The sequence below is a fragment of the Dermochelys coriacea genome, chromosome 2, assembly GCF_009764565.3.
Source record: "Dermochelys coriacea isolate rDerCor1 chromosome 2, rDerCor1.pri.v4, whole genome shotgun sequence".
Classification (NCBI taxonomy): Eukaryota; Metazoa; Chordata; order Testudines; family Dermochelyidae; genus Dermochelys; species Dermochelys coriacea.
In genome coordinates this window covers 232,618,689-232,645,980 of record NC_050069.1, presented here as the reverse complement: position 1 = coordinate 232,645,980, position 27,292 = coordinate 232,618,689, and the positions used below count along the sequence as shown (strand labels likewise).

At 39.4% G+C, this 27,292-nt stretch overlaps 1 protein-coding gene across 1 annotated transcript in view; it reads right to left on the bottom strand.

Moving 5' to 3' along the window:
- Positions 1–27,292, bottom strand: part of MALRD1 (MAM and LDL receptor class A domain containing 1) — a 481,748-nt gene that overhangs the window by 108,305 nt on the left and 346,151 nt on the right. The window contains 3 exon segments of the mRNA XM_043509412.1: positions 3,704–3,865; positions 10,308–10,436; positions 25,353–25,533. Coding sequence (XP_043365347.1) covers positions 3,704–3,865; positions 10,308–10,436; positions 25,353–25,533 — 472 coding nt within the window.

Below are 27,292 nucleotides of genomic sequence, written 5' to 3'. Positions count from 1 at the left end.
TAACTCCTCCCTGCTAATTATTACTGTTATGATCAGAGTGCCTAGAGAACCCAAATAAAGTTGGGGCCCCATTGTGCTAGAGTGCTGTACAAATACATATTAAGAAACAGACCCTGCCCCCAAAGGGCTACTGATGAATGCTGCTCTTTTCCTGTAATAGGATAACCAGGGTGGGACAAGAGAGCTGTGTTACAGCTTTAACAATTAGAATATACCAAAGTGAATTCATTTCTAAGATATCAGATGATGCCACTCATTGGCTCTGAGGAGTTTGGCTGATGGAACACCTAAATAAAGATCTATTTTGGTGTGATTTTTTAGCACAAAACTATTTCTGGCAATTGATCTAGAATTTTTTTTGTATTGTGGTAAATAATAAACCTTTTGAGAAAGTGCAAATGAACACAAAGATAATTGCTCACTACTTGATTATTTCAAGAATCAGGCTCACATGGACTGGGGGCATAACATCAAAGGCTATTTGAAGTGAAGTGCATTTATTTTTACCTAAAATTGCACACACACTTAGTTCACTCATTCATAAAGTGAAATTGTCTACTGGATTTCAAAACTGGATACAACATGCCACTCTCAGAGACCTGCAAATGATCACTTATTCAGAATGAGACATTCAGTTTGCACCTCAATCCTATGTAATTTCTGGCTGAAACACCACGAAAAGGGGTTTCAGAGTAGCAGCCGTGTTAGTCTGTATTCGCAAAAAGAAAAGGAGTACTTGTGGCACCTTAGAGACTAACAAATTTATTAGAGCATAAGCTTTCGTGAGCTACAGCTCATTTCATCGGATGCATTTGTAGCTCACGAAAGCTTATGCTCTAATAAATTTGTTAGTCTCTAAGGTGCCACGAAAAGGGGGGTTTTGCAAATTGCAATGACTATCAGTGAAATGCTCTCAGTTTCTCTCTCTGTCTGTAATATTTTTTTCAGATGATCTGCTTATGTTGGATTATCAGGGTGTGAGTGTTACACCTCAGTACTTTCAAGAGATGCTAGATTTTAAACATTCTCAAGTAAAAAAGTTATTTCAAAGTTATTATAGTGACATGGATATGTTGTATTCTAAATCAAATGGAATGTTACTATATGTTTGTATCATACCCAGCAAAACAGAGACCAACCTAGTTGGCTTCTTGGTACTATGACAATATAAATGATTAATAAAATCATCATTTTGCTCTGACATTAGACTAAAGTGTTTGAGGTCGGAGTGTTTTTTTAATTGATTATCTGTCTTTTCTGAAGATTTATAAAGCAACGCGTCATGGATATGCTGGTGGAAAATCTGGGGAGATTAGCTTATGAGAAGAGCAAAGCTAGAAGTGTTAAGCAAACTGTTAATTTTGTTTTAATTCTATTTTCTCTTTTTAATCAGTCTTGTTTTTATTGAGATTACTGTTTGGATAATTTCATGCAGATGTCTGCCTGGGGACAAGGACCCTGTAATCTGCAGAGAGAGGTGCTGGAGGGTGAAGAGTTTCTGGAACCTGCACTCCCCTCTCAGTCTTGGTCAAGGGGCACCAACTACCAGTCATGTTGTTTTGCCAACAGGTTGTAGCAGGCAGCCCTAAGAGGAGAATCTGAAAGACCAAGGAGGAAATGAGAGTTGGCAGACATGTTGGTCACAGGTACATGATGAAGACAATGGCTATTACAATATTTTCACCACCTACTAATACTTGGTCTGCATTATTTGTTTTTTCCTTAAATCTTAACATGACAGCCTGTTGTCTTCATCATACCAGGTAATTGTATTCCATGTTAGTATAAAGAAAAGGAGTACTTGTGGCACCTTAGAGACTAACAAATTTATTAGAGCATAAGCTTTCGTGATGCATCCGATGAAGTGAGCTGTAGCTCATGAAAGCTTATGCTCTAATAAATTTGTTAGTCTCTAAGGTGCCACAAGTACTCCTTTTCTTTTTGCGAATACAGACTAACACGGCTGCTACTCTGAAACCTGTCATGTCAGTATACTTTGTTCTGTGAGTAGTATCAAGGGTTACTTTGCTATCAGGAGCTAGGATTTCTGTTGGGACATGCTAATACAAAATGTATGTGTCATGTATTTAAGCTCCTGACCAGCTACAACATGGGGAGAATAATTTCCATTGAGATTTTTTATTGTGGCCCCGCAGCGATTGCTCCTTTTTCCCCATTTTCTCCTCACTCATCCTTTAAGGACCTATGCATAACTCTGAATCTTCATCTGGAACCCATGAGTGTTATGCTAAGCTTCAACCCAGGACAGACATTGAAAATGATGACCTGCGGCAGAGCGCTATGGTTGATGTCATTGGAATAGCATGCATTAACACCAGCAGAGAATTTGGCCCCTGAAGTCAGATTCTGTTGTTGCAGTGATTTCTTACTCTTTATTATTTGCACTGCAGGATCACTTAGGGCCATCAATCCAGGGTCGGGACCCTATCATGCATGGTTCAGACAGATGCACAGTAAAAGGACCACAAAGAGCTTATCCTAGATTATGACAAAATACAATGGGTGGATGAGGCAGAAACAGGGAAAAGGAAAGGACAAGATAACAGTAAAGTAAGCAAGCAAGCAGAAGTCTCAGCTCACCACCTGCCTGCACATTTTGTTCATTTATGAAATGGGTTTGCTGTTTAAAAAACAATCCATTCTGAGTTTTGAAAGCCAAATTTCAGATTTGTTTTTGTTTGTGACCATCTGAATTAGATGCTGTGGAAAGATCAATATCTATAGAAATGTGTTTACAGCTTCATTACACAGAATATACAAAAAAAGCTATTGAGCTCAGTGGCGTTACTTTGAATTCACACTAGTGTAACTGAAAGCAGAACCTGGCTCACTATGTAATATGCAGCAGAATTACAACAAAATGATGACACTCAGTCAAAAATGTATAAGGCATCTCCTATGGAAAAGTCCAACAGAAAAGGAAACATTATTGTCACTGACTGTATTCTCTTTTTTGTATTTAATTTTTCATCTTTGTAGATCTAAATGAGTAGGTTTACAAATACCTCTTTAATTAATAAGGGTTTTGCCAATTGCTTGCAAATGGACAGTAGGTTTATTTAATCCACTGTGCCTGCTTATAAAAAGTTTGTTTCTCTCCAGGGGTCATTATTAATAAGTATCCTTACATTTGATTTAGCAGCTCATTGTCTAGAGATGACTAAACAAATGCATCAAACCACAATAGAGTATCAAGAATGATATAATCAAGGCCACTTTGAAAAGAGCAATCTATAAAATTACAGTGATGCTGACCCAACAAATGATTAAAACAGTTGATAACAGGCCTCTCTGTTAGGCTGTTTATTTTTAATTGCATTCAGATAACACTGGTGATTACTATGACTGTATACATGACAAGATTCAATACACTCATCTGGCCTACTTTAGCACTGCCATTTATGATGTCTATCCCCTATACCTTATCATCCAAAAGAATAGAACATTTTTTATGGGCATTTTCCAATTAGCGCCACAAAACTGAGGAATTTGCTTACCACCACTACCTTCTGGCACAATACACTGAATTGATCTCAGGTCGACTAAGCAGGCCTCCTGCCTATTGTGGGACTAATTCTGCAGAATACTTTGTTTCCTCAGCAGATGGCTTAATGATTTTTAGAGCTAAGCATGAGAATTTTCCGTCCCTTTCCCCAGACTGATGTGAGAAACTTAATATTACCTGGTGTGTGGTCATCATCGGGACCACTTTGCCCTGTGACAGCCCTGTTGCCAATACTCCAGTCAAAATCATCAACAGAATCTTGTGTTAATCCACATTCAATAGTCCAATCTTGATCTCCTGTTTCAAAGTTACAGCTTCCAGGGATACTGGTATATTGGCCTGAAAAGGCAATAAAAAGTGAATCCACTCTCTTGATATCAATATATAGTATTTCAGTTGGTATATTTAAAATATGATGATAAGCATACCACACGTAGTAATAGCAAGGATTCTGTTCAACGAATGCCAAATTTACATATGTTAAGCTGAGAATGTTACTTACCGTATGTTTCCACATTGTGGTATACATATATGGTATATCTTGATATAATGCAGGCTCAAGAGACAAAGTGGTCTCTTTATTAGAGAGATACAATATTGGCTCTATATGCCCTCCATCCTTTGGATATATTTAATGTCATTGGTGTATGGCTATGGCCAATGGTGAGGACATTAGGGAGACATGACTGAGTATGAGAGTTGTTTGATATTGCGTATATATTGGCATTACTGTATGGTGGCCTGTGAGCACAGTTTTATAAGTGAAAGAAGGTATGGTGGTTAACGTTCTGGATTTGGACTTAGGAGATCTGTGTTTAATGCCCAACTCTGCCACAGACTTCCTGTGTCACCTATGGCAAGTGACTCAGGGCCAGCTCCAAATTCTATTGAAATCAATAGGAATCTTTCCATTGATTTTAGTGGGCTTTGCAGCAGGCTCTTAACTCACTGAGTTCTATTCCCTATCGGTAAAATGGGGATAATATTACTCCCTTTCTCCCACTTTTGGTTCTTCTTGTCTATTAAAGTGTGAGTACTCTGTGGCAGGGACTGTCTCTTAGTATGTGTTTGTACAGCACTTAGCACTGTGGAGCTCACTGGCTGGTGCATCTGGATGCTACCATAATACCAATAATGATCATTTATGATTTTTTTTAAACAAAGAGGCATTTCCTCAGAAATTGCATCCACTCACTTCTCCTACTAATATAGCAGTTACATGCTCTTGGAACCAAGAAGGAAGTAGTCTCATATTGAAATACCATTCCCTGCTTTGGCAGTGTTCCTTTAAATCAGCCAGCTCTAGGTATTGAGAATTAAATTCAATTTATTTTTATGTGGTATGTTTCAACACGTCTCAAGATGCTTTACAATAAGAGATAAAACAACAAGATGTTCTCAAGAAATTCTTCTATTCAGATCTGAGGAGATGATTCATATGACTCTAAGATACATTAATGTTCAGGATAAAAATGTGTAGAGGGCAATACTGTATCCCTTTTGATAATTCACCAGAAGCACAATACATCCCCTAATCAGAGAGGGTATCTGGTAGTTTTGCCTCTGGTTGGACAGGAAGAAAGTATGAGTGCACAGATCAATCTTGGAGTACACTACATTGGGAAAAACTGATCGATTGATGGATGAAGGAGACACATATCCTCTCACTATTTCAGCATTTGCCTCTTACTTTTTTTCCCAATGGGATACTATTTTCAACACTACAAGTCATCTAATTTCATAATGAGCACTAAGGTGCAAAAAGCAAGAATAGAAGATAATATTGTCACAGCCATAGGTGCTAATGTCATTAATGTTATGAGTCACTGAGGTATAAAAACTCAGGATGAAACTCTCAGTGCACCTGGACAGTCATTAAGGGATAAACCATCCTTGGTTTGGGCAGGCAAACCTTTTCTGAAGTTCCTTTGGATTTCAAAGCATCTACACAACAGGAAGTTTAGGGCCTGGCTCACCTTTCAAGGCCAAATGGTCCCAGGTGAGCAGCTTTAGACTCAGGAGATTCCCAGGGGAAAAGCCCAGGGTTTAGGACCAAGAAATGGTGTGTTTAAACTGTGACTTTCCAGGAGAGGGACAAGGACTAAAGGCTAGATCTATACTCCAGACTTCTGCCAGCATAGCTATATTGGTCAGGAGCGTGAAGAAATATTATCCCTGACCAACTTAACTATGCCAGCAGAAGCCCCTAGTTATACCCGTAAAGCTGAGCTTTTACCAGTACAGCTTGTTTTGCTTGCGGGCAGAGGAGGAGGAAGGAGTATGGTTTTAATATACTGGTGCAAAGTGCAGCTTTGCCAGTATAGCTGCATCTCCACTAGGAGCGCCTTTGCCAGTGCAGTATAGCAGAATTCCCGGTAAAGTGCTCCTCGTGTGGACATAGCCTAAGTCAGCGCCTCTTGGAGAGGAGGCGGTGATTCATTCGCTGACAAGAACTGCCTGTATGCAGTTCATGATCGCTTCAGGAAGCAGTATTTGTGTACAGTCTGCAAACGAAGAAGTTACACCAAGCAAATGCCCTCATGCAGCATCACAGATTTCTCCTCCAATGAGACATTAACTTCCATTGGTACAGGCAAAATTAAATGATTTTCCTAAAGTCACACAGGAAATCTAGAGCAGAGTTAGGACTCAAATCCAAACCTCCCATAACCCAGTCATGGGCCTAAACCACCAGGCCAACCCTCCTTTCAGCTTTGTGTGTACTGAAATTCACATCCCCATAGCCCAGACTGCAGTGCGGTGTAGACAAGCATCCACATGCTACAAAAACTGCAGATCCTCTTTTACACTCTTGGACTGTAAACTAATCTGTTCTCCAATTACAAACTGCACATCTTATCTCCTTGAGAAGAAGACAATCTAAGCAGATGGGACCATTTCTGACATGTTTAATGTTCAATTATTTAATAGGAGCTTTGAGTTGAATGCAACATTGTTTTACTGTTCCCCTGTATTTCCCCCTGTTGTTTTTCTCCTTTCACCCTTCTGTAAATAAACAGTTCCCTTTTCTATATTCATTGTACTTTTCCAGTGAGGGTGTGTTCACTCTGGGGGGTTTGGAACAGGTGCCCCTGGGGTGGAAGGAACTTTCCCTGCTGCCTTCCTGGGCGCACAGTCTCTTGGCCAGAGCTGTCTGCAGAGCAGACTCCATCTTGGCCATGAGAGCGCTAAAATTACACATATAGCATATGAACTCGAAGAGAAGGATCCTACAACTGGTGCCTTAGGGAAACCATTAAAGAAAAATAGGAACACAAACACATGGAACATTCCACACTGGTCCATATCTTACGCTGTGCTGCACTACAAAGGAAAGCTGAGCTTTAATAAGTGAAATAGACAAGCAGGCACTGCAAAGAATTTGGCTGCGCAATCTCAAAAGAAAGTACATGTGTCTTGCAGAGTTCTAAACAGATCAAAAACCAAATTAATTTTGATTTTATAATGCTATTTATAATGCAGTGCCTGACAGCAGGAATTCAGCTCTAATATCTTACCAGTGCTTCAGAAAGCATTTAATAATAAATATTTATGAACAGCATTTGCAGGGTCGATGAAGTCACCTGCATGTCTGCACCTGCGGGGTATTTCTTCTTTTTGATGTAAACAGAGACTGTTTAGGAGTTATAAGAAAAGGACTGGTCCATTTGTCTGCAAAATTGCTTTTATTTCAATAATTCAAGCACTACATGAGATGGTTCATCAATGTTGAGGCCTGCTATTAATCAGATCTGGGTGTATAATTGACTACAGTTCATGAAAACTGAAATGGCTTTCATGTGTGATTTTCACATCCGTACTTCCAATAGGCTTTGAAAGAAAATGAAAATTGTGCAAGAATGCCTGACTGGAAGGAATGAAGCATACAAAAAGCAACTGCTGCAATTTTATTTTTTTTAAATAGGATGCAACACAATACACCATTACATCAATTGCATATGGATATGATTTCTGTTGGGCCAAACTCCATTGTAAATCTAGAGAAATGTTTCAGTGGAATTACTCAGGATTTACTCAACAGCAAAACTGGATCCTTGACTTCAATAGTTACATTGATGTAAAACTGGTGTAACAAAGTGGGGGATCAATTCCAACCTGGAGCTGAGAGAAAAAAGAAAAATTGCAGCCAAAAGTTTCAAATATCCAAAGGTGATGTGAGGGTGGGGAAGGTTGGAGCAACAGGTGTTTCTCTCACAGCATTCTGCCTTTAATAATGTCTTTAATAACTCCTGCTGCTTCTCCTCACCAGGGGAGGGTTGTGGAAGGTCCCTGCATCCAGGCTGAAGGGGCAGAGGCTTTCCCCTAGTGTTGTGTGAGAAAATCTGACCTTTGCTATTTGCAGCTGCATTATGCTGGGGGTGTGGCGTGACCAGCAGCAACCCTGGGCAGGAAGGGCTCAAGGTGGCTGAAGGATGAAAGCACGCTGCAGTACATTTTGCTCTTCATTATAAAAGAGTAGTTTATGCCCCCGTCTAGTGCTTATTCTACACCACAGCAGACATACCCAGGGATCACCTCTATCTGTCTCAAATCCAAACACCCCTAGCCCTTGGTATTGTGGTATTGTAGTAGCTAGGCAAGATACTAACAAACTTCAACAGGACTTTATTTTTTAAAGTGGAAACCTCTTTTCCAAGATGCTGCTGCACCCTCAGTAGCTCTCCCTCAGCCTCTTCAACTCCTCCCCACTTCTTCCTGTTTCCTGTCCCTTCAGACTCCCAACAGCCAGTGCTCCCAACTCTAATAATTACAAGCAACATCTAAACACCACAGGTATGCTGAACAGGGCAACCTAGCACTTACTTTAGCACTCTGTGTGCTACATTGCAATATTGACTGTTGCTGGACAGAGAGGAGAAAGAAGTTCCCCATGCCCTCTCCATCTATGGTAAATCTGTGAAGCAAAGGACAGTTTTGCCTTATTCATTTAAGATGCATTGAAGTTAATATTTTCCCAAGAATAGCTTTTATACATTATAACAAACATTTGGTTTGTGACTTGGACTGATTTATGGCATTAAATGCTCCCATTCATTGCCTGACTAAGAAAAGAAAGCTGAAGGTCTCACAAGTTATCTCTAGAGAATACTTACAGAAACCAATGGCAACTATTGTATGCAATAACAGCATTTACAGAATAAATCAAGATCTTCATTAGTTTTCTGAGTGTCATTAAAAAGCAGTTTGCATTAGACACAGTTTCAGAGTGTGATGTTTTTCTGTTGGGGCCCTGTAAAATATAATCGTGGATAGTTTACGAAGTATTTTGTTGCAGTCACACTGCCTGACTACTGAAGAAATATTAATGTAATGCTACAAAATATGATCAGTCCTTTAAAAATCCATTTATCTACTTGAACTGGTTAGCCTTTTAGAGGTTCAGTTCAGCTTAGATTTGTTCCAGTTGTGAATCTGGCCAAAAGACTGCATAAAGACACTGCTTTAGGATCTACACTTTAAATATATACATTATTTATTTTAAAACAAATAGGGAGAGAGGGAGAAGAGTTCCAGTATCATATAATATTTTAATGATAATATGCCTTTTCCTTCCTCTTCTTCCTAATATACTTGCCAGAGTGACATTAATTGCACATTTGGTCACAATACAGATTCTCAGTGAACACTTTATATGGCCTCTGCAATCCCTAAATATAGGATTTAAGATTATGCCTCTCCATTCTTTTGGAGCCTTGTCTAATATGACCTTTCACCATATACGAGAGGGGAAAAAATCTATTTTTGTTGTTTAAGATGCATTTTCTCTCCCCTACATATCAAGAGTGATTTCAGTAATAGTTTCACATGTGCACCATAGCAGAATTTGGCCCTATAGATTCAAGTTTAAGAAACACGGATTGATTGCCAGGTTTAAGTAAATGCCTTAATAAACTGTTCTGTCCTCTTGCTCTTAAAATGTAGTTCTAGTCTCAAAAGTGACTCTGCAAAAATGGCATTGGAGGCAGGGTGGGGACAGAGGCAAGGGCTCCATGTGTGCTGCATCTTAACATCAAATACGATCAGTTTAATGTTTAAAGGTAGTTTAACTGTAAGCCCTATTAATGTATGCTCTACAAGTCAAACTGGGTTCTTTCCTTCTCACACATCATCATCAATAATAAAGTTCTGCAGGCCAAATTAAGTTGCAATCTTCAGTTGTCACTGAGGTTGCACAGGTGTAAACAGATTGGAATTTATCAAAGAGTTCTACTGATGATGCAGAAGGAGGAAAGTAATCCAGCTCACTCATTCTGCTCTTTTGTTAGTTTTGGAGTAGTAAAAAGCAATAAAAATGTACGTGTCATGAAAATGAGCACATACAGGGAGCTGATCTGAAGGATAATTTTTACATGGTCAGTGTTTAGAACAGAACCTTACTCTAAATACTTCTATATTTTTATCAATTTGCTTTTTAGGCTTTTCCCTTAAATGTTGACAGCTCAAAATCCTTTCAAGTTTCTTCCTATATTTAATATGTATAGTAATCATTGGATTATCTTCCTTTAAAAAAATGAACTTAGTCACAAATGTGCAACATACTCAAAACAAAGAGCAAATAGAAGACCAAGTCACATTTAAATATTTTTGCTCAGTAAATGTCTTTGAGGATCTGAAAGTGTAATACTTTGTGTGATGGGGGAACAAGAGAGGGAACAGCATGCTTATATTACCTTCTCCTGAGTAGCTGTACAAATCCATCTAAACTGGTTACAGTATTTATGGTTAAAATTTTAATATTAATATAGAAAGTTGTACTTACTGCAATCAGCTTCATCTGATAGGTCCTTGCAGTCTGGTTTGTAGTCGCAAACAAGGTGAGACTCAATGCAGTTCTTGTTCCAACACATAAAATCAGTGAGTGCTGGGCATTCCCTAGGATTCTCTCCAACTGAAACTAACAGGACATTTAAATCAATACTTTAATTAAATCAAAGTATGACCTTTTTGATTTGTTTACCCATTATACACTATCACTTTAGTGATTTACTGCATCCAACAGATGTTATTCAATCCCACTCTCTTTTAATGATGTCTTGTGCCTGCCTAGACTGCTATATTGGTGATACTCAAAGCTGTGAAGATGGAATGTTTTGGTGGATAGGAATTCATTTCCACATCAGAACAACTGAATTCCTAATTTATTTGTGGTGTGATATCTGTGCATACAATTCAATTTGCTACAAACAGGTATAAAGAGGGCACGGCAAAGGATTAAACCTAATCTCAATATATGACATAATTTAGAAATAAGATCGTGTCAAATTGCCTGAAATTATCAATATGCTACTTTCATACCGTGCATAGTTTTCTGAAGTGTTTCAGGTCATGAAATTGTGTGAGATTTGTTAGTGTGTCGTAGAGAAACCTATTGCAGTCAACATGCAGGCTGCATAGGGATTCAGTCTAAACTATTTAAAATGAAGATTCATTTTATCAGAACAACTTTTCAATCACTCTTGAATCTGGGTAAAATAGTGGAAGAGTCTGAATGGGAATGAATGAATCAATTAGGGCAATATACCCAAAGAATGAGCCAAGGCCAGCTAACTCTTGGATTCAGTCCTTAGAGATCTGTCAAGCTTAAAATACTGATCTAAATGTTCATCAAGTGGCTCAGTGAACTGGCTACATAATTCCAATTAGCATTAATAGGTGCTGTGGTGATAACCCAAAGCACAACATTTAAAATACACTTCTCTGAGTCTGAGATTATTTTTTTCTCCCAGTGCCTCAAGCTGTTCAGTGATACACATAGGAGAATGTGCTTTGACTGTATTCTTTGTAATTTGTTCTATGGCTCCTTCATACATGACTGAAGTGGGACTCATCATCAGCTACAATTCTGGGCAGAGCAACTTTAAGTGTGTAAAGGAATAAGACCAACATTTTTAAGAGATTTTGTTGATTCTGTATGTTTCTCAAAACTTGGATTGCGCAACTTCAGATGCCTGCCTAAAACCTGATATTCAGAGGCAGACCCACAAGCGCTCATTGATGCCAAAATGAGAAACTAAATCCTAGTCCCACAGAGCATACACACAAGGAAACATTCAAAAAATACATGAGATGTAACTGAAATCCTTCAAAGGGAGTTCAATGACTGGCTTAGTTAAATGTAGCACTGACTGAGGCAAGTCTTCATATGTGATAAAAAGCTATGAATAGTACTGGGCCTTAGATCTAAAGGCAGGGCCAGCTCTAGGATTTTTGCTGCCCCAAGCAAAAAAAATTTTGGCCGGCCCTGCTTTCTTTTCGTGCCCCCCCACCCCACTCCCGGCTCCGCCCCAACTCTGCCCCTTCCCAACCCCTTCCCCGCCTGCTCCCCCGGGCGTGCCGCATTCCCCCCCGACATTGCTTCCTGCAGCTCCCTCGTAACCCTCCGCGCTAGTTCACCTCCGCTCTGCCTGCTCCCCTGAACCCGCCGCCACTCCGCTTGTCCCACCTCCCTCTCAGGCAAGGGAGAGGCAGCGCGTTCAGGGGAGCAGGTGGAGCGGAGGTGAGCGAGGGTGGGGAAGCGAGTGCAGGAAGTAATGGAGGGGTAGAGGAACCGCTCCCCACCCCAGCTCACCTCTGCTCCACCGCCACCACCTCCCCTGAGCACACCGCTGCTTGGCTTCTCCCCCTGCCCCGGCTTGCCACGCCAAACAGCTGTTTGGCAGGTGGCAAGCCTGGGAGGGAGGGGAGAGAAGCGGAGTGGCAGCGTGCTCAGGGAGCAGGTGGAGGCAAGCTGGGGAGGTGGTGGCACATTTCTAGGTGTGGCATGGCAGGCACCAGAATGCTGCCCCTAGAAATGTGCTGTTTGTTTTGCCGATGCCTAGAGCTGGCCCTGTCTAAAGGTCTCAAACCTGGTAATGAAAGATAATACAATTAAATAAATAATAACAATAAAATAAACATGTTATACAGATTTGGAAACAGAAGCATAGAAAGTTTAAGTGATTTACCTAAGGGCACTCAGGGACTTAAGTGATTTAGTGGTAAAACCAGAAATAGAACCCAGGTTTTCAAAATACTATATACTTCTAAAAAAAGACAAGGTAGTTAAAGTAATAGCTGTTCTTCAGCTCTGTGTAAGATCAAAATCTTGTCTCTTTCACTAACAGAAGTTGGTCCAGTAAAAGTTATTACCTCACCCATCTTGTCTCTCTAATATCCTGGAACCAACATGGCTACAACAACGTGGCAATATACTTCTTAACTAATTTAAAAATTAAAAACCTCTCAGGCAATAAGCTGGGAACTATTATGTTGTAGAAGTGAGATTGGATGAACTGTAGATGGGTCCTACCCAAACTGCACATCTGAATAGACATAACTATTGGAAAGTTTGGATCTGGATTCAAAACATTGTGACTTGGAGTCTTCTGGAGTAAGAACTCACATGAACACCATTTTTCTGGGTAGCTGCATATGAACTGCAGTACACATTTACAAACAGTATAGATTGTGCCAAAGAATTTGGCACAGGCCAAGGCAAAATCTTTTTTGGAATCAACATGCCAGAATTGGTACAAATATCTAAAAACAAAATACCCTCCCCCAAACTTCATAGTCTATCAAAATTCAACTCTAAATGCAGGGTGTGTGGTGGGGGAAGGAGCTAAGCATTCTGCTGCATACATCAGTACTGGCCCTGATTGACCATAGCCACTCTATTGACAGAAATTATACTAAAACAAGAAACATGATGATGGTTGTTGATCATAAAAAGTAACTACAGTGGCTGAAGAAATTCACAAGAACAGCACCCTTTCAAGTATCATGTTACCATTAATGTTTTAAATATTTTTCAAAAAATAGAAAAACTTAATCCCAGAACGTTTCTGAAAACTAATATACGTCAATCTCATTTCCGAGGCCTGGATGCAATTTAACATAAGAACATGTTAGAAGCTGCTATCAACATATCAAACATGAGGCTTTTCAAAATATTATCCTGCCAATTCCTACCTGTCGGCAATTGAAAAACTGGGTTGTCAGACTCTGGCATTCTACCATGATTTAACCGATTGAGTTATAACACTACAGTGTACAAGAGTGGCATTTAAATCTTTCTGTGGAACTGCTTTATGAACCAATCTAACTCCTCCTGATGAAGTACTTGATTATCATGTGGTTGAAAGGTAAAATGATGTATTTCATGTAAAATACGGGTTTTTCTCCACAATTTCTTGTCTTGTTGTATTTGTCCATACTGTGGGGGGATGTGTTCAAATAAATGGCTTTTGTGTTTCATCACATTCCTCAGCTGTGCTTTGACATTTAACCAAGTGGAAAGGTACTTTGTTACCTTATAGTCTCATTCAGGATTAACAATATCCTTAAATACATGTGAATTTTTTAAAAGAATCTAACTCCTAAATAAAGCCCATGGAAATCTAAACACCGCCCCCATTTTCACACACAGAAATCATTCCAAACCAATAAACCTCAGCAAATACCTGCATACAAAGCAAGAGTTTATTAAGGAGCTCGTTTTCACATGCTGGGCTGCACTTATATATTCAAAGGAAAGCTATGGGGAGCCATTGACCCATGGAACAGCAACATGTTTCAAAAGAGCAGCACGTTACATTCTATCATGATATAACCCTTAGAGCAAGAATGCTGGCATTTCATAGAATGGCATTCAAATGGAGGCTTAGGAGAATGTCTGTGGTTTCCAAATGGCTAGAGAAGGAAACTGTATGACTTAAAGGGGACCCAGCAAAGAGCTCTCAAAGAGTTAACTTACCTAATATTTTAAAATAGTGGAAGACTCAACTAGACTGCAAGAGGCTCTGTGAATTGTATATACTAAGTTCTGCAACATGATAGATGTTTCAAACTAATGTGTTTACATTAATTTAATAGGCATTTTCCTATATGTTAATTTATTCTTTATAAGGCATTACAGTTTAACTTGCACATTGTTAACAGTGTAATTGTCAACCAATTTTTTGAAATTACTGTAACATTACAATGGAACTGTGAACTAGCAAAAGGTAAAGAATTTGGCTGGTTCTGAGTAAAGTGTAATCAGGTTTATAAAGAATGCCATAGGTAGTTTGAAGCAAAAAAATACTTTATATCCAAGTGTAGGATCGCCACACAATTAAGGCTCCCTGACATGACAGTGAAATATTACTTTGGGAAGATCTATCAGCTATAACCCCAAATATGTAAGCAGGGAACATTGGATTACATACTACCTTTCACTGAACGGCATGGAAGATAATTAATTGGGGCAAGGAGAGATGAGAGACGGTCTTGCGATTAAGGTCCTGGACAGAGTACAAGTCCCAGCTTGCCCACAGATTCTATGTGATCTTAGTCAAATTACTTAATTTCTATGCAGCAGCTTCCTATCAGTAAAATGGGGATAAACATTTATTTTCTCCTATCCTCTGACTGTGAGATCTATTTAGGTTGTATGCTAAGCTATTTGGGACTTGGCCTGCCTGGTACTATGTATCTGTACAGCACCAAGCTCCAGTCTTGGTTGGGCAAGGAGTAAATGGTGAACATACACAGCAAGGGAAAGAACAGCAGCTGTCTTGCATTTTCTGTCCTGGTCCCCAAAACCCAATGAACCCTCTATACAGACCCCTGGCTTTGGGGGAGGGAACGTGGAGCCAGAAGGAGAAGATGAGACGTAAATCTGTGCCGCTTCCTTCCATCAGATACAGGTATATTTCCCATTGAAAATCCACCTGGGAATCACTGTAGGTTTGATCAGCAGTAACTTCTCCTGCCTAGGAACAAACCCTCCTCCTTCCTCACCTACCCTCATGGGGAATTCTGCAGCAGCTGTCTGCAAGGACTACCTAATAGCATAGTCCCGGAGAACAATATTTCTGTTTTTTATTTGGGAGAAAATGATGATGTAGTCATAGCATATAACACTCTTTCCAGTTCACGAGTATTTCAGTAGGATGTCAAACAGCAGCTACTACTGTTAGACATTTTTAAATCAGCAGGTCCAGAAAACTTGTATCCAAAGAGCTGGCCAAGGAGCTTACCAGGTCATTAATGATGATTTTCAATAAATCTTGGAACACTGAGGAAGTTCCAGAAGATTAGAAGAAAGCTAATGTTGTGACAATATTTAAAAAGAGTAAATGGGATGACCTGGGTAATTACAGGTCTGTCAATCTGATATGAATTGTGAGCAAGATAATGGAGAAGCTGATACAAGAAAGAATTAGATGAGGGTAATATCATGAATGCCAATCAAGATTGGTTTATGGAAAACAGATCCAGTGAATCTAAATTGGCATCTTTTTTCCCCAGAGATTAAAAATCTTGGTTGATAAAAGGTAATAGTGTTGACATAATGTATTTAGATTTCTGTAAAACATTTGACTTAGTACCTCACAAAATTTTCATTAAAAAACTAGAATGTTATAAGATTAATATGGCACACATTAAATTAATTAAAACTGGCTAACTGATAGGTGTCAAATGTAATTGTAAAGGGGGAAAAATCACTGATCAGGTGCATTTCCAGTGGAACGCTGGAGGTATCAGTTCTTGGCCCCACATTACTTAATATTATCAGAGACCCTGGATGAAAACAAAAATGATCACTATAAAGTTTGCAGATGACACAAAAATTGGGGGAGTGCTAAATAATGAAGGGGACAGGTCACTGACAGTGCCATCTGGATCTCTTGGCAAACTGGGAGCAAGCAAACAATATGTGTTTTATTATGGCTAAATGTAAATATATATATCTAGGAACAAAGAAAGTAGGCCATATTTACAGGATTGACATGGGGAAACTCTATGCTGAGAAGCAGTGACTCTGAAAAAGATTTACGGGTTGTGATGGCTAGTCAGTTGATCATAAGTACCTAGTGGCCCAAGGTAGGCACACTAGAACACGGTGAGAATCTCACCCAAAGAGAATAAATTATATCTATCAGTCACTGAATGATGATATAAGTGAATGATACTAAAAGGTTTCTAGATTTGTTAAAATTAACTTTTTTCTCCTGTAATGATGAACATTTAAAGATTCCCAGTGATTCCATTCTAGTGTTTTGTAAATTCACCCATCATTGTGGTACCTGAGAACTGTATAGGGGCTGATAAAATTATTTCTCTCCAAAGGCCTAATACAAAGCCTATTGAAATCAAAAGGAATCTTTCCATTGACTTTGTGGGGCTTTGGATGGGCTAACGACATGATCCGACTCCTTTGGATCTCATGTTTCAGAGAAATGACAGAAAAACAGCAAAGCATCATAAAATGTTAAGCAATACCAAAGGGGGAAGAAAAAAATAAGAAAGGGAATAACTGATCAAAAACCATAAAAAGGTAACATGCTTTGCATTATGAAATACTAATACTAATATATATCTGGAGAAGCTAAATCAACTCCAGCTTTTATTTCTCTCTGAAGTCCCTAGAAGACTACCATTTCAGGCCCAATTTCTGCAATGGTTGTTCATATTTGTTATAAACTTTTGATCTCTTCTTGAGTTCCTGAGCAAGGCGAACTAGCTTCTCCACTAACTATAACTGTTGCATGGTGCAGAATTGAAAATTCAAGTAATAAAGGTTAAGGACAGAATGGGCTATTGGATCACTTAGTCTCACCTCTGGAATTAAGTGACATATACCCAGATGAACCTAGCAAGATACCTTCCCCACATGACACAAAGGAAGCTGCAAAGCCCCCAAGGACCCTGCCAATCTGACTTGGGGGGAAATTCCTTACTAACCCTGCATAAGTAAAGTGATGGCCTATTTTAAAAAGCACAAAAGTTGGGCTAAGCAGCCAAACACTGGGTTAGCCACAATCTCTTGGATCTGTAAATCTGGGCTGGAATTCTCATCGGAACAGATTTTCCCCCCAACACTTTCCGAGCTTCCTTCTTCTGATGGGGTGAAAGCAAAGCTTTTCTGAGGTTACTACAATACTTTCACCTCTCATCCATGCCATAAGGAGAAAGTGAGGCGGAACAAAAATGATAAAAAATATTAAAAAGTGAACCAAACATTTCTAAACCATCTGTACATTTTACATCAAATCTGGTTAGAGCTTTGGGCAAGTGTTCTCATCAGCACTAACTATAAATTAAACTAGTTTTCCTTCTCTAACAGGTTGCAGTCCCCATGGTTGTTTTTATTTTTTTTAATTGGATATGCTTATAGCACCTCTACAAGAGCAACAGGAAGGAGCTGAGAATGCCAGTCCTAATCGCCTTAAAGATAAAGAAAAAACCTTATGAATATGGTTCCAAAGAGGCAGCTCACAAAAGTCACTGGAATTGTACAGCTCGTTTCTTCTTCCTGCATTTTCACAAGACTCATTTAACAGACCATGAAAGCCCAAATGAATCAGCTAATCATTCAGTAGACACATAACATGGATCATTCCTCTCACTTATCTGGAAATTTCCATTACATTTGAATTTAGAATTATTGTTATTATCTGTGTTCTTTAATGATGCCTTGTGATAAATAATTAGTGCCAAAAGCACATCATCTGGTTCAGTGAGGTATTTTTTCAGGCTGATATTCTCATCTCTTGCATCCTGCTCGAGTAGAACTTGATATTTTTTAACAAATGATCACAGTCAGCGATTCTTCCACTACCTTATGTACAAAATCCAGACTTATGGCAATAGCACTTCTGAGATCTTGCATGCTTGATTTTAGCCCACTATTATGTGATGGCAAACTATCAACTCTGAGCCTGTCTCTTTAATTTCAGATCAACAATGCACAATATGCTCTTTAGGGGGGACTGGAAGTAGTCCAGGACTGCAACTTCTTTCCAACCATTTTTAGAAGTTCCAAGATAGCCATAATGAAGAGATCAAAAGTTAGAAAAAATAAAACAATCCATGGACATTATTTTGTACCATAAATAACTTCTGGTTTTCCATTATTATAGGTCTGCAAATAACACACACAATATATGTACAATAATAAAAATTAACGTTTTTAAAAATAGGTATCAACCATTGTAAATTCACTCTGGATCATTTAGGATAGTTGGATGGTTTTTCAGCAAGAATTATAATATACAAATCTGCAAATTAGAAAAAGATCAAATATGGAACCTATCAAACTTTTCCTCTTTAAAAAGAACTGTTTGCATCTTTTTTGTTTCTGACTCTGACAAAAGACTCCAGTACCCTTTCTCCCAGTTCCCTATGAGTCCTGACACACATTAGGGGTGCAAGTCCGTCAAGGTGCTGCTTACCCTCAACTTCCATGGATATCAGTGGGAGTTTAGTGCACTCAGTCCTCTCAGGATTGGACTCCAGCTGCTCAGCAATTTAAGAAATAAAGCTATTTGTATGCTCTGCTCAGATAAGTGTTTTTAGTTAACCACACTCTAATGAGTTAAAAAATAAAGGAAATCAAGTGAAAAGTTTGTGCTTTGTTAGGTTATGGCTTTCATAAAGGCTCTGAATTCAAGGAACAAGCAAAGCTGATCTGTCACCAGGCAAAGTCCACTATGACACATATAATATACATTGCACCCTTTAGCTGAGAGTTGTTGCAGGAAACAAATGAAAGGGTGCATATGCACGGTAAGTCTTTTCCAGATCTGGAAACAGAACTTGTGATCCCTGGCTATTAACTTCTGATATAGACACTACCCAACATTTCTTCCCTGCAAAAGCAATGTTAATATGTGTCCATACTCTGGAGAGCAACAGCCTTCACTGAGACCCCTCACGGGTAAATTAGTCCTGTTAGAAACAGAAACGGACAAGTAACCTGGAATAGCCCTCAGCAGCTCCTGTAGGCCGAGAACAGGTGGAGGAGCCTCTCCTGGGCATTTGGGATGACCAGAGCTGTGCTAAAAACTTTCCACCCCATACTGCCTGTTCTCTGGGTGAGTTTTCTGATGCATAGGTCATTGTCAAAAAAATTTCCTAATCAATTTAAAACACTCTGATTTCCACTGCTTTCTGATTATCTCAGTCTTACAATGCATCATCAAGCTGTATGGAGGGAGCTGCCAGCTTGATAGTTAATTATTCTTTATTTTATTTAAGGCTTTTGTGGGCTGTTTTAGTGATTTATTCCTCTGTGTTAGTTACAGCGGCTTGAATATCTTTTATATTATACTGCAACCCTGCAGGTCTCATTGTTTACTGGAGAATACAAATGTGACCACCACTGCTCTCACCTTAGCAATTCTAGGTAGGCTATAGATGCCACTGCCTTCATGGTGCCCAGAGCAGTGTCACAAGGAGAAAAGTCGAGCCTGTTTGCACGATACTTGTGCTCACAGGTTTGTTTTAACAACCATCTTCCTCAGTCATACACATCAAATAATAAAACCACATGCGTTGTGCTACAGAAACAACTTAGACACAACATGCTTTCTGTAGTCCTGCGTGCCCCAGGCTAGGAACAGATGGGAAATGTTGTTTTTGCGAATACGGCAAAATGCAATTTATTTGCCTGTTCTACAAAGGTAAAGGAGCCAATAACAAACAAGAACAAGTAAGGGAAAGGCAGGCTCCTTCGTGACAACATACTGAGACAAATGTCAGCACTCCAGATGTATTAAGAAAATTAAAAAGCTTGGCCCAAACTGTAGCATAGAAAGGAACAAAATCATATTAATGGCCTGATCCAAAGGACATTAAAGCCAATGGAAAGAATCCCTTTGATTTTGATGAGCATTATTTCAGGCCCTAATTGCACAGAGCAGTCAGGAAAATGGTGCCAAGTTATATAGAAATATCCCCCAGAAAAGCACTAAACTTGCACTTGTGGTGAATGCAACAAGCCCAGCAGCTCCATTCAGTACAGCACACGCATACATATTAAGAAGGAGAAATAATCACCAAACAGGAAGTGTTGCTGGCGAAGCCAACCAGTCCCATATCCTGTCTCCTAAAAAGTATGCTGAAAAGGCATAAAATTCACACAGCCCCTGGCAGATTAACCTGTGCCTCTCTCTAAAACTCCTGTGGAGAGGGAAGTCCCATAGTGGGAAACGGCATGGGTTCCATTCTTTATTCAGCACATTCTTGCCACCCAGGCACCAATAAGATTGAATATTTGTTATGTGGCCCTGGAGTATGGAGTTCCGCACAAAAGACAAACACCTCTCTAAGCACCTGTGCTGTGGTGGCACAGGGCCCTTATAATACGGCAACTACAGTCATCATCTTACAACAAACAATAAGGCTGTATTCCTCTAAAATACTGTAGATTACTTAAACACCAGACAATTGCTTGTAATAATTATTATGACAATATAGGTGAGCCGAGACATTCATGATTTCAACCAGACACACCTCCCTGGTAATTGCAGCTCTACTAGTCAGCTAGGCAACCAGGGTTTAATCCATTTGGCAAAGAAATGTGTCTTTCTAAAATTAACTGAATTTGTGCTTAATCATATTTCAGCATGGAGGGAACTCCAAAGAATGGGACATCTACCAAGAAAATTCTGCAAACCTCACTCATAAGCTTTGGGGCCTAAAACTGCTTTGATACTGTGAAAACATACATGGCAGGAGGTAGGAAGGGAGAAATGACATGGAGAGGAAAATGCATCCACCTAGCTGAGATGATGTTGTTTCCTTTATAGCTGTAGGGCCACATGTGGAAAAAGGGAATGGGCCCTGGAATAGAGGGAGGAATCAGGGAACAGCTGCTCTAAACAGCCTTTTCCCAATCTTCATGCATTCCTAATATCTGCATCAAAACTAGAGTAGCTAATGCTGCCTAAAGGAGTCTTCTCTCCTCTTCTGTACACTTTCATTTCCAATGATGGGGTTAAAGCGCTATTGGAACCAATAGCAACAGAGCTCCATTTTGGGTTAGGTAAGTGGATCATAGAGGGAGGGACCACATAACTATCTGAGGAGTCACAGGATTGTAGCCAGAGTTTCTTGTAAATCTTCATTCCCCCCCCCTCCCCCCGGGCAGGAAAATTCCCAGTTCATAGTATGCTGCCTCTGTTACCACAATACAGAACTGAGCAGAAGGAAGATCAATAGCAAAACTTTCATAGCCGCTGGGGTTTTGGATTATTTTTCCTCCCTACAAGAGGGACACAAAGACCAAAGTGTAGAATCTGAGACTATAACTATAGAACTCTGGGCTATCCAGAGAGTAAATACAGAGAAATTCAAAAAATTACTGGGGAATGAGATTTTCCTTCCATTGGCTGAAATACATAGTGTTTGTAAAGCTAAAAGAAAAGGAGACTGTTAAAGAAATTGGACGTGTACACCTGAAGTTTAATGAAAACCTCATTGTGCCCAATAGATAAATGAGTAATTCATTTTTTGTAAAAATTTCCCCATAATGTTGCCAAAGACATCTGCCAGGCAAGTGACAGCTCTGTAAAGGAAGATTATCTTGTGCTTCTAACTTTCCACACTAGATCTTGTTTCATTTCAGTTTTGTTTATAACACAGCTTTGTGCCTCTCTCATAATCACTTGGCCTCCTTTTGGAGTTCAACAGCATAGCCCAGACACCTACAAGAAAAGCATCCCATGATTCATCCATGCTCATAAACCCTAACATTCTGCAAATTACACAGGACTATGGTGTTGCAGAAGTTGTAATGTATGTGAAAATAATCCTAACTCATATGTAATTGCTTTTTCAGGAGAGCCCATTGTTGAAATAGTGCTCTTAAAACAAATAGTTGTTTAACATCATAATAAACCAAAGTTACTTCTGAATTGCCTTACTGCAATGGTCTTTTAATGCAAGGGTGGTTATAAAACAATATTAACATTCAGGTTCAGACAATAAGTCAGAGAGACTAAACCTAAAGTAAACCTTGAACATTTACATAAATTTTGGAATTTGAAAATCCATTGATGAGCACCCTACTGAGGCAAACATTTTCTTTCATATAAAGACAGTTCTATATAGAATATTTTCAATAATAAATATAGTGTTATTTTCCAAATATCTTACAATATATGGAATTAAAGAGAACCATGAATATTTATTTGTATATAATACCAATGCTAATACATATATATATATTTTGCATACACTCTCAAAATTCAGTGTTCATTAGCTCGTAAAGTTAGTAGAAGCAAATTTTACAGCATAACCTCAATACATACATCGTTTACCTTTAACTTCATATAATGCAAGGTGATTGTAAGTACTAACAGATTTTGCTTCTACTAATTGCACTAGCAAGTGTGCACTATTATTTTAAAATATTATATTCACATGAAAATAAACTGGTACCAGACTTATGACATGAATTTACATTTTTTTTGTAATTTCCTTGTCATTTTTGTTAGCTGAATCCCTCTTAAATTCTGTAGTGAACTCAAATCTGTAAATTGTCCTGGACACTGTAGGAAGACTGACAAGACACCTGGACTTTGGTTTAACTAGTCTACAGCTTTATTAATAAAAAAAAAAGGAGTACTTGTGGCACCTTAGAGACTAACAAATTTATTAGAGCATAAGCTTTCGTGAGCTACAGCTCACTTCATCGGATGCATTTGGTGGAAAAAACAGAAGGGAGATTGATATACACACAGAGAACATGAAACAATGGGTTTATCAGACACACTGTAAGGAGAGTGATCACTTAAGATAAGCCATCACCAACAGCAGGGGGGGAAAGGAGGAAAACCTTTCATGGTGACAAGCAAGGTAGGCTATTTCCAGCAGTTAACAAGAATTTCTGAGGAACAGTGGGGGGTGGGGGGGGAGAAATAACATGGGGAAATAGTTTTACTTTGTGTAATGACTCATCCATTCCCAGTCTCTATTCAAGCCTAAGTTAATTGTATCCAGTTTGCAAATTAATTCCAATTCAGCAGTCTCTCCTTGGAGTCTGTTTTTGAAGCTTTTTTGTTGAAGGATAGCCACTCTTAGGTCTGTAATCGAGTGACCAGAGAGATTGAAGTGTTCTCCAACTGGTTTTTGAATGTTATAATTCTTGACGTCTGATTTGTGTCCATTCATTCTTTTCCGTAGAGACTGTCCAGTTTGGCCAATGTACATGGCAGAGGGGCATTGCTGGAACATGATGGCATATATCACATTGGTAGATGCGCAGGTGAACGAACCTCTGATAGTGTGGCTGATGTGATTAGGCCCTATGATGGTGTCCCCTGAATAGATATGTGGACAGAGTTGGCAACGGGCTTTGTTGCAAGGATAGGTTCCGTTGCCAACTCTGTCCACATATCTATTCAGGGGACACCATCATAGGGCCTAATCACATCAGCCACACTATCAGAGGTTCGTTCACCTGCGCATCTACCAATGTGATATATGCCATCATGTTCCAGCAATGCCCCTCTGCCATGTACATTGGCCAAACTGGACAGTCTCTACGGAAAAGAATGAATGGACACAAATCAGACGTCAAGAATTATAACATTCAAAAACCAGTTGGAGAACACTTCAATCTCTCTGGTCACTCGATTACAGACCTAAGAGTGGCTATCCTTCAACAAAAAAGCTTCAAAAACAGACTCCAAGGAGAGACTGCTGAATTGGAATTAATTTGCAAACTGGATACAATTAACTTAGGCTTGAATAGAGACTGGGAATGGATGAGTCATTACACAAAGTAAAACTATTTCCCCATGTTATTTCTCCCCCCCACCCCACCCCCCACTGTTCCTCAGATATTCTTGTTAACTGCTGGAAATAGCCTACCTTGCTTGTCACCATGAAAGGTTTTCCTCCTTTCCCCCCCTGCTGTTGGTGATGGCTTATCTTAAGTGATCACTCTCCTTACAGTGTGTCTGATAAACCCATTGTTTCATGTTCTCTGTGTGTATATCAATCTCCCTTCTGTTTTTTCCACCAAATGCATCCGATGAAGTGAGCTGTAGCTCACGAAAGCTTATGCTCTAATAAATTTGTTAGTCTCTAAGGTGGCACAAGTACTCCTTTTCTTTTTGTGAATACAGACTAACACGGCTGCTACTCTGAAACCTAGCTTTATTAATGTAATACATCTGGGCACAATCCAGCAATAACTTGTCCGGTGAAGGTTAACCTTCCTTTGGTTATTTGCACAACCTGGGGGAGGGCTGCTTTCAGGCCCTCCACACCTTTAACCTATTCCCAGAACCATTGCTGGCACCCCACTGCTCCCCTCTCATATAGGGGTTGAGGGAAAGGGCAAAAGGTGTGGTCTTCTCACTGTACCAGACATTAGGAGCTGTAACCCCATTCCACACCTTCTTTAAGAAAACAACTTTCAATTTCAGTTTATCAGGCAACTTGACTCCATATTAAACAATTACCTGCATTGGCAACTGTGAAGTCACAACAGCAGGAATACAATATGACCTAACCTACCTACTGGATGTCACGCTGCTCAGAGGGAGCCACCCTGCCTGGGTCAATTTGGCAGTGAGGAAAAAATTCCTTCCCATCCCCCAAAAGGCTACTAGAATGTAAAGTCACAGTGAAGTCCACAGACACAGCGCTACTCTGATCCCAAGGTGGGGAGAGAGGGAAAGCATCTCTTAAGCATAGAATGACACCCAGGTAGGTAAATTGGCTCATAAGCCCTCCTCCTTGGTTGCATGGGAGCCAATGGGCTTTTATTCAAAACCAAATAGCTTAAAAAGCAGAAAAGAGAATTCAGATATTTACTGGCTTTTTGTCCACTTGCTTGAGAATGTTGCACGGGTGTGAAAGTTCCCATTTAAACAGAACTGCTATTAAAATTTCAAGAATAAAAATAATTTGTTCATGACTGATTTTATATATAGTGACATCACAGCAAATCTTATCAATTAAACCATAATATGCTTAAAATCAGTCATGAGCTCACTCTTTCCATTCCAGCTATTTCCACAGAAAACGAGTCCCTTACACTTACTTGTGGTGCAATTCTTGAACTCAATATCATCTATTGCTGCTCCTCCACCTAGGTCTTTGGTACGAATGCCTTCAAATATGACTTCAAAATTCCTCAACTTCCCCAAGTGCAATTCTGCTTTCCTCCATTCATCAGCAGGGTTTCCAGACTCACTCCACGCTTTTGAAAGGCCGTTATCAGTCTGAAGATGAAAGGAGATATGTATAGTAAGATATATGTAAAGCACAGATTGCTAAATTACTACTGCGTGAAGACAAAGGGAAGACCCTAAGATATGTCCCTTGATACTCCAGTATTATACTGAGTTTTGTCAGTAATTGATTGACACGTTTTGCTGGGATAGAGAGAAAAAAGAGTAAGATGAAGAAACTATCATACAAATCACAAAAACATCTATAATGGATGGAGCACTAATACGCAAATTACTGTGTGTATGACCAAACTTCAAAGCAGTGTGTGTTGTTATCTTACACTTACACACACACACAAATCAGTCTGTCTTATCATTCTGAGAATACCCACTGTAATAGTTAATGTTGGTTTGTGTAATACTAGTGATCAAAAATGTCAGCAGCAGTACGTTTGACTTTATACGTGATTCAGGTGCATTCTTTGTGTTTGGAAATATATTACCGGTTACAAGGGTATTTCTTCAATTTTAAATATAGGGGATCTGTCTCAAATAGGTACAATCTTTTCCAATTGTTACCATGGTAATAAGTGTAATAAGAAAACTAACAAAGATAAGAAATCCATAGGTCTACCCAATATGGTTTAAATGGAAATAGTAACATCCTGAATTACCAGTGTGCCAATGTAAATAAAAAATTAGCCTCAAAAGCCTGTAGTACAATTACAGCATGCAAGCCGAGCAGATGTACAGCATACATTATGCTTAGTATTTGAATAGAGCGTAAGAATGGCCATACTGAGTCAGACCAAAGGTCCATCTAGCCCAGTATCCTGTCTTCTAACAATGGCCAGTGCCAGCTGCCCCAGAGGGAATGAACAGAACAAATAATCATCAAGTGATCCATCCCCTGCTGCCCATTCCCAGGTTCTGGCAAACAGAGTCTAGGGACACCATCCCTGCCCATCCTGGCTAATAGCCATCGATGGACCTATCCTCCATGAATTTATCTAGTTCTTTTTTGAACCCTATTATAGTCTTGACCTTCACAACATCCTCTGGCAAGGAGTTTCACAGGTTGACTGTGAGTTGTGTGAAAAAATATTTCCTTTTGTTTGTTTTAAACCTGCTGCCTATTAATTTAATCTGGTGACCCCTAGTTCTTGTATTATGAAAAGGAGTAAATACCACTTTCTTATTTACTTTCTCCACACCAGTCATGATTTTATAGACCTCTATCATATCCCCCCTTAATTGTCTCTTTTCCAAATTGAAAAGTCCCAGTCTTATTAATCGCTCCTCATAGAGCCATACCTCTAATAATTTTTGTTGCCCTTTTCTGAACCTTTTCCAAGTCCAATATATCTTTTTTGAGATGGGGCAACCACATCTGCATGTGTAACGTCAACAGACCCCTGTCATCGGCGGGCAGAATCAAACCAGGGACCTCTGGAGCTTAGTGCATGAGCCTCTACTGCATGAGCTAAAAGCCAACTGGCTGTTAGCTAAGGCTATAGAGAAAACTCATTAATCTCTCTCTCTAAGTGGTCTTGATGCCACTAGAAGGGACAGAACACCACACCCAGGAGGTGTGTGGGTTACACATGCAATATTCAAGATGTAGGCATACCATGAATTTATATAGAGGCAATATAATATTGTCTGTCTTATTATCTATCCCTTTCTTTATGATTCCCAATATTCTGTTTGCTTTTTTGACTGCCGTTGCACATTGAGTGGATGTTTTCAGAGAACTACGCACAATGACTCCAAGATCGCTTTCTTGAGTGGTAACAGCTAATTCAGACCC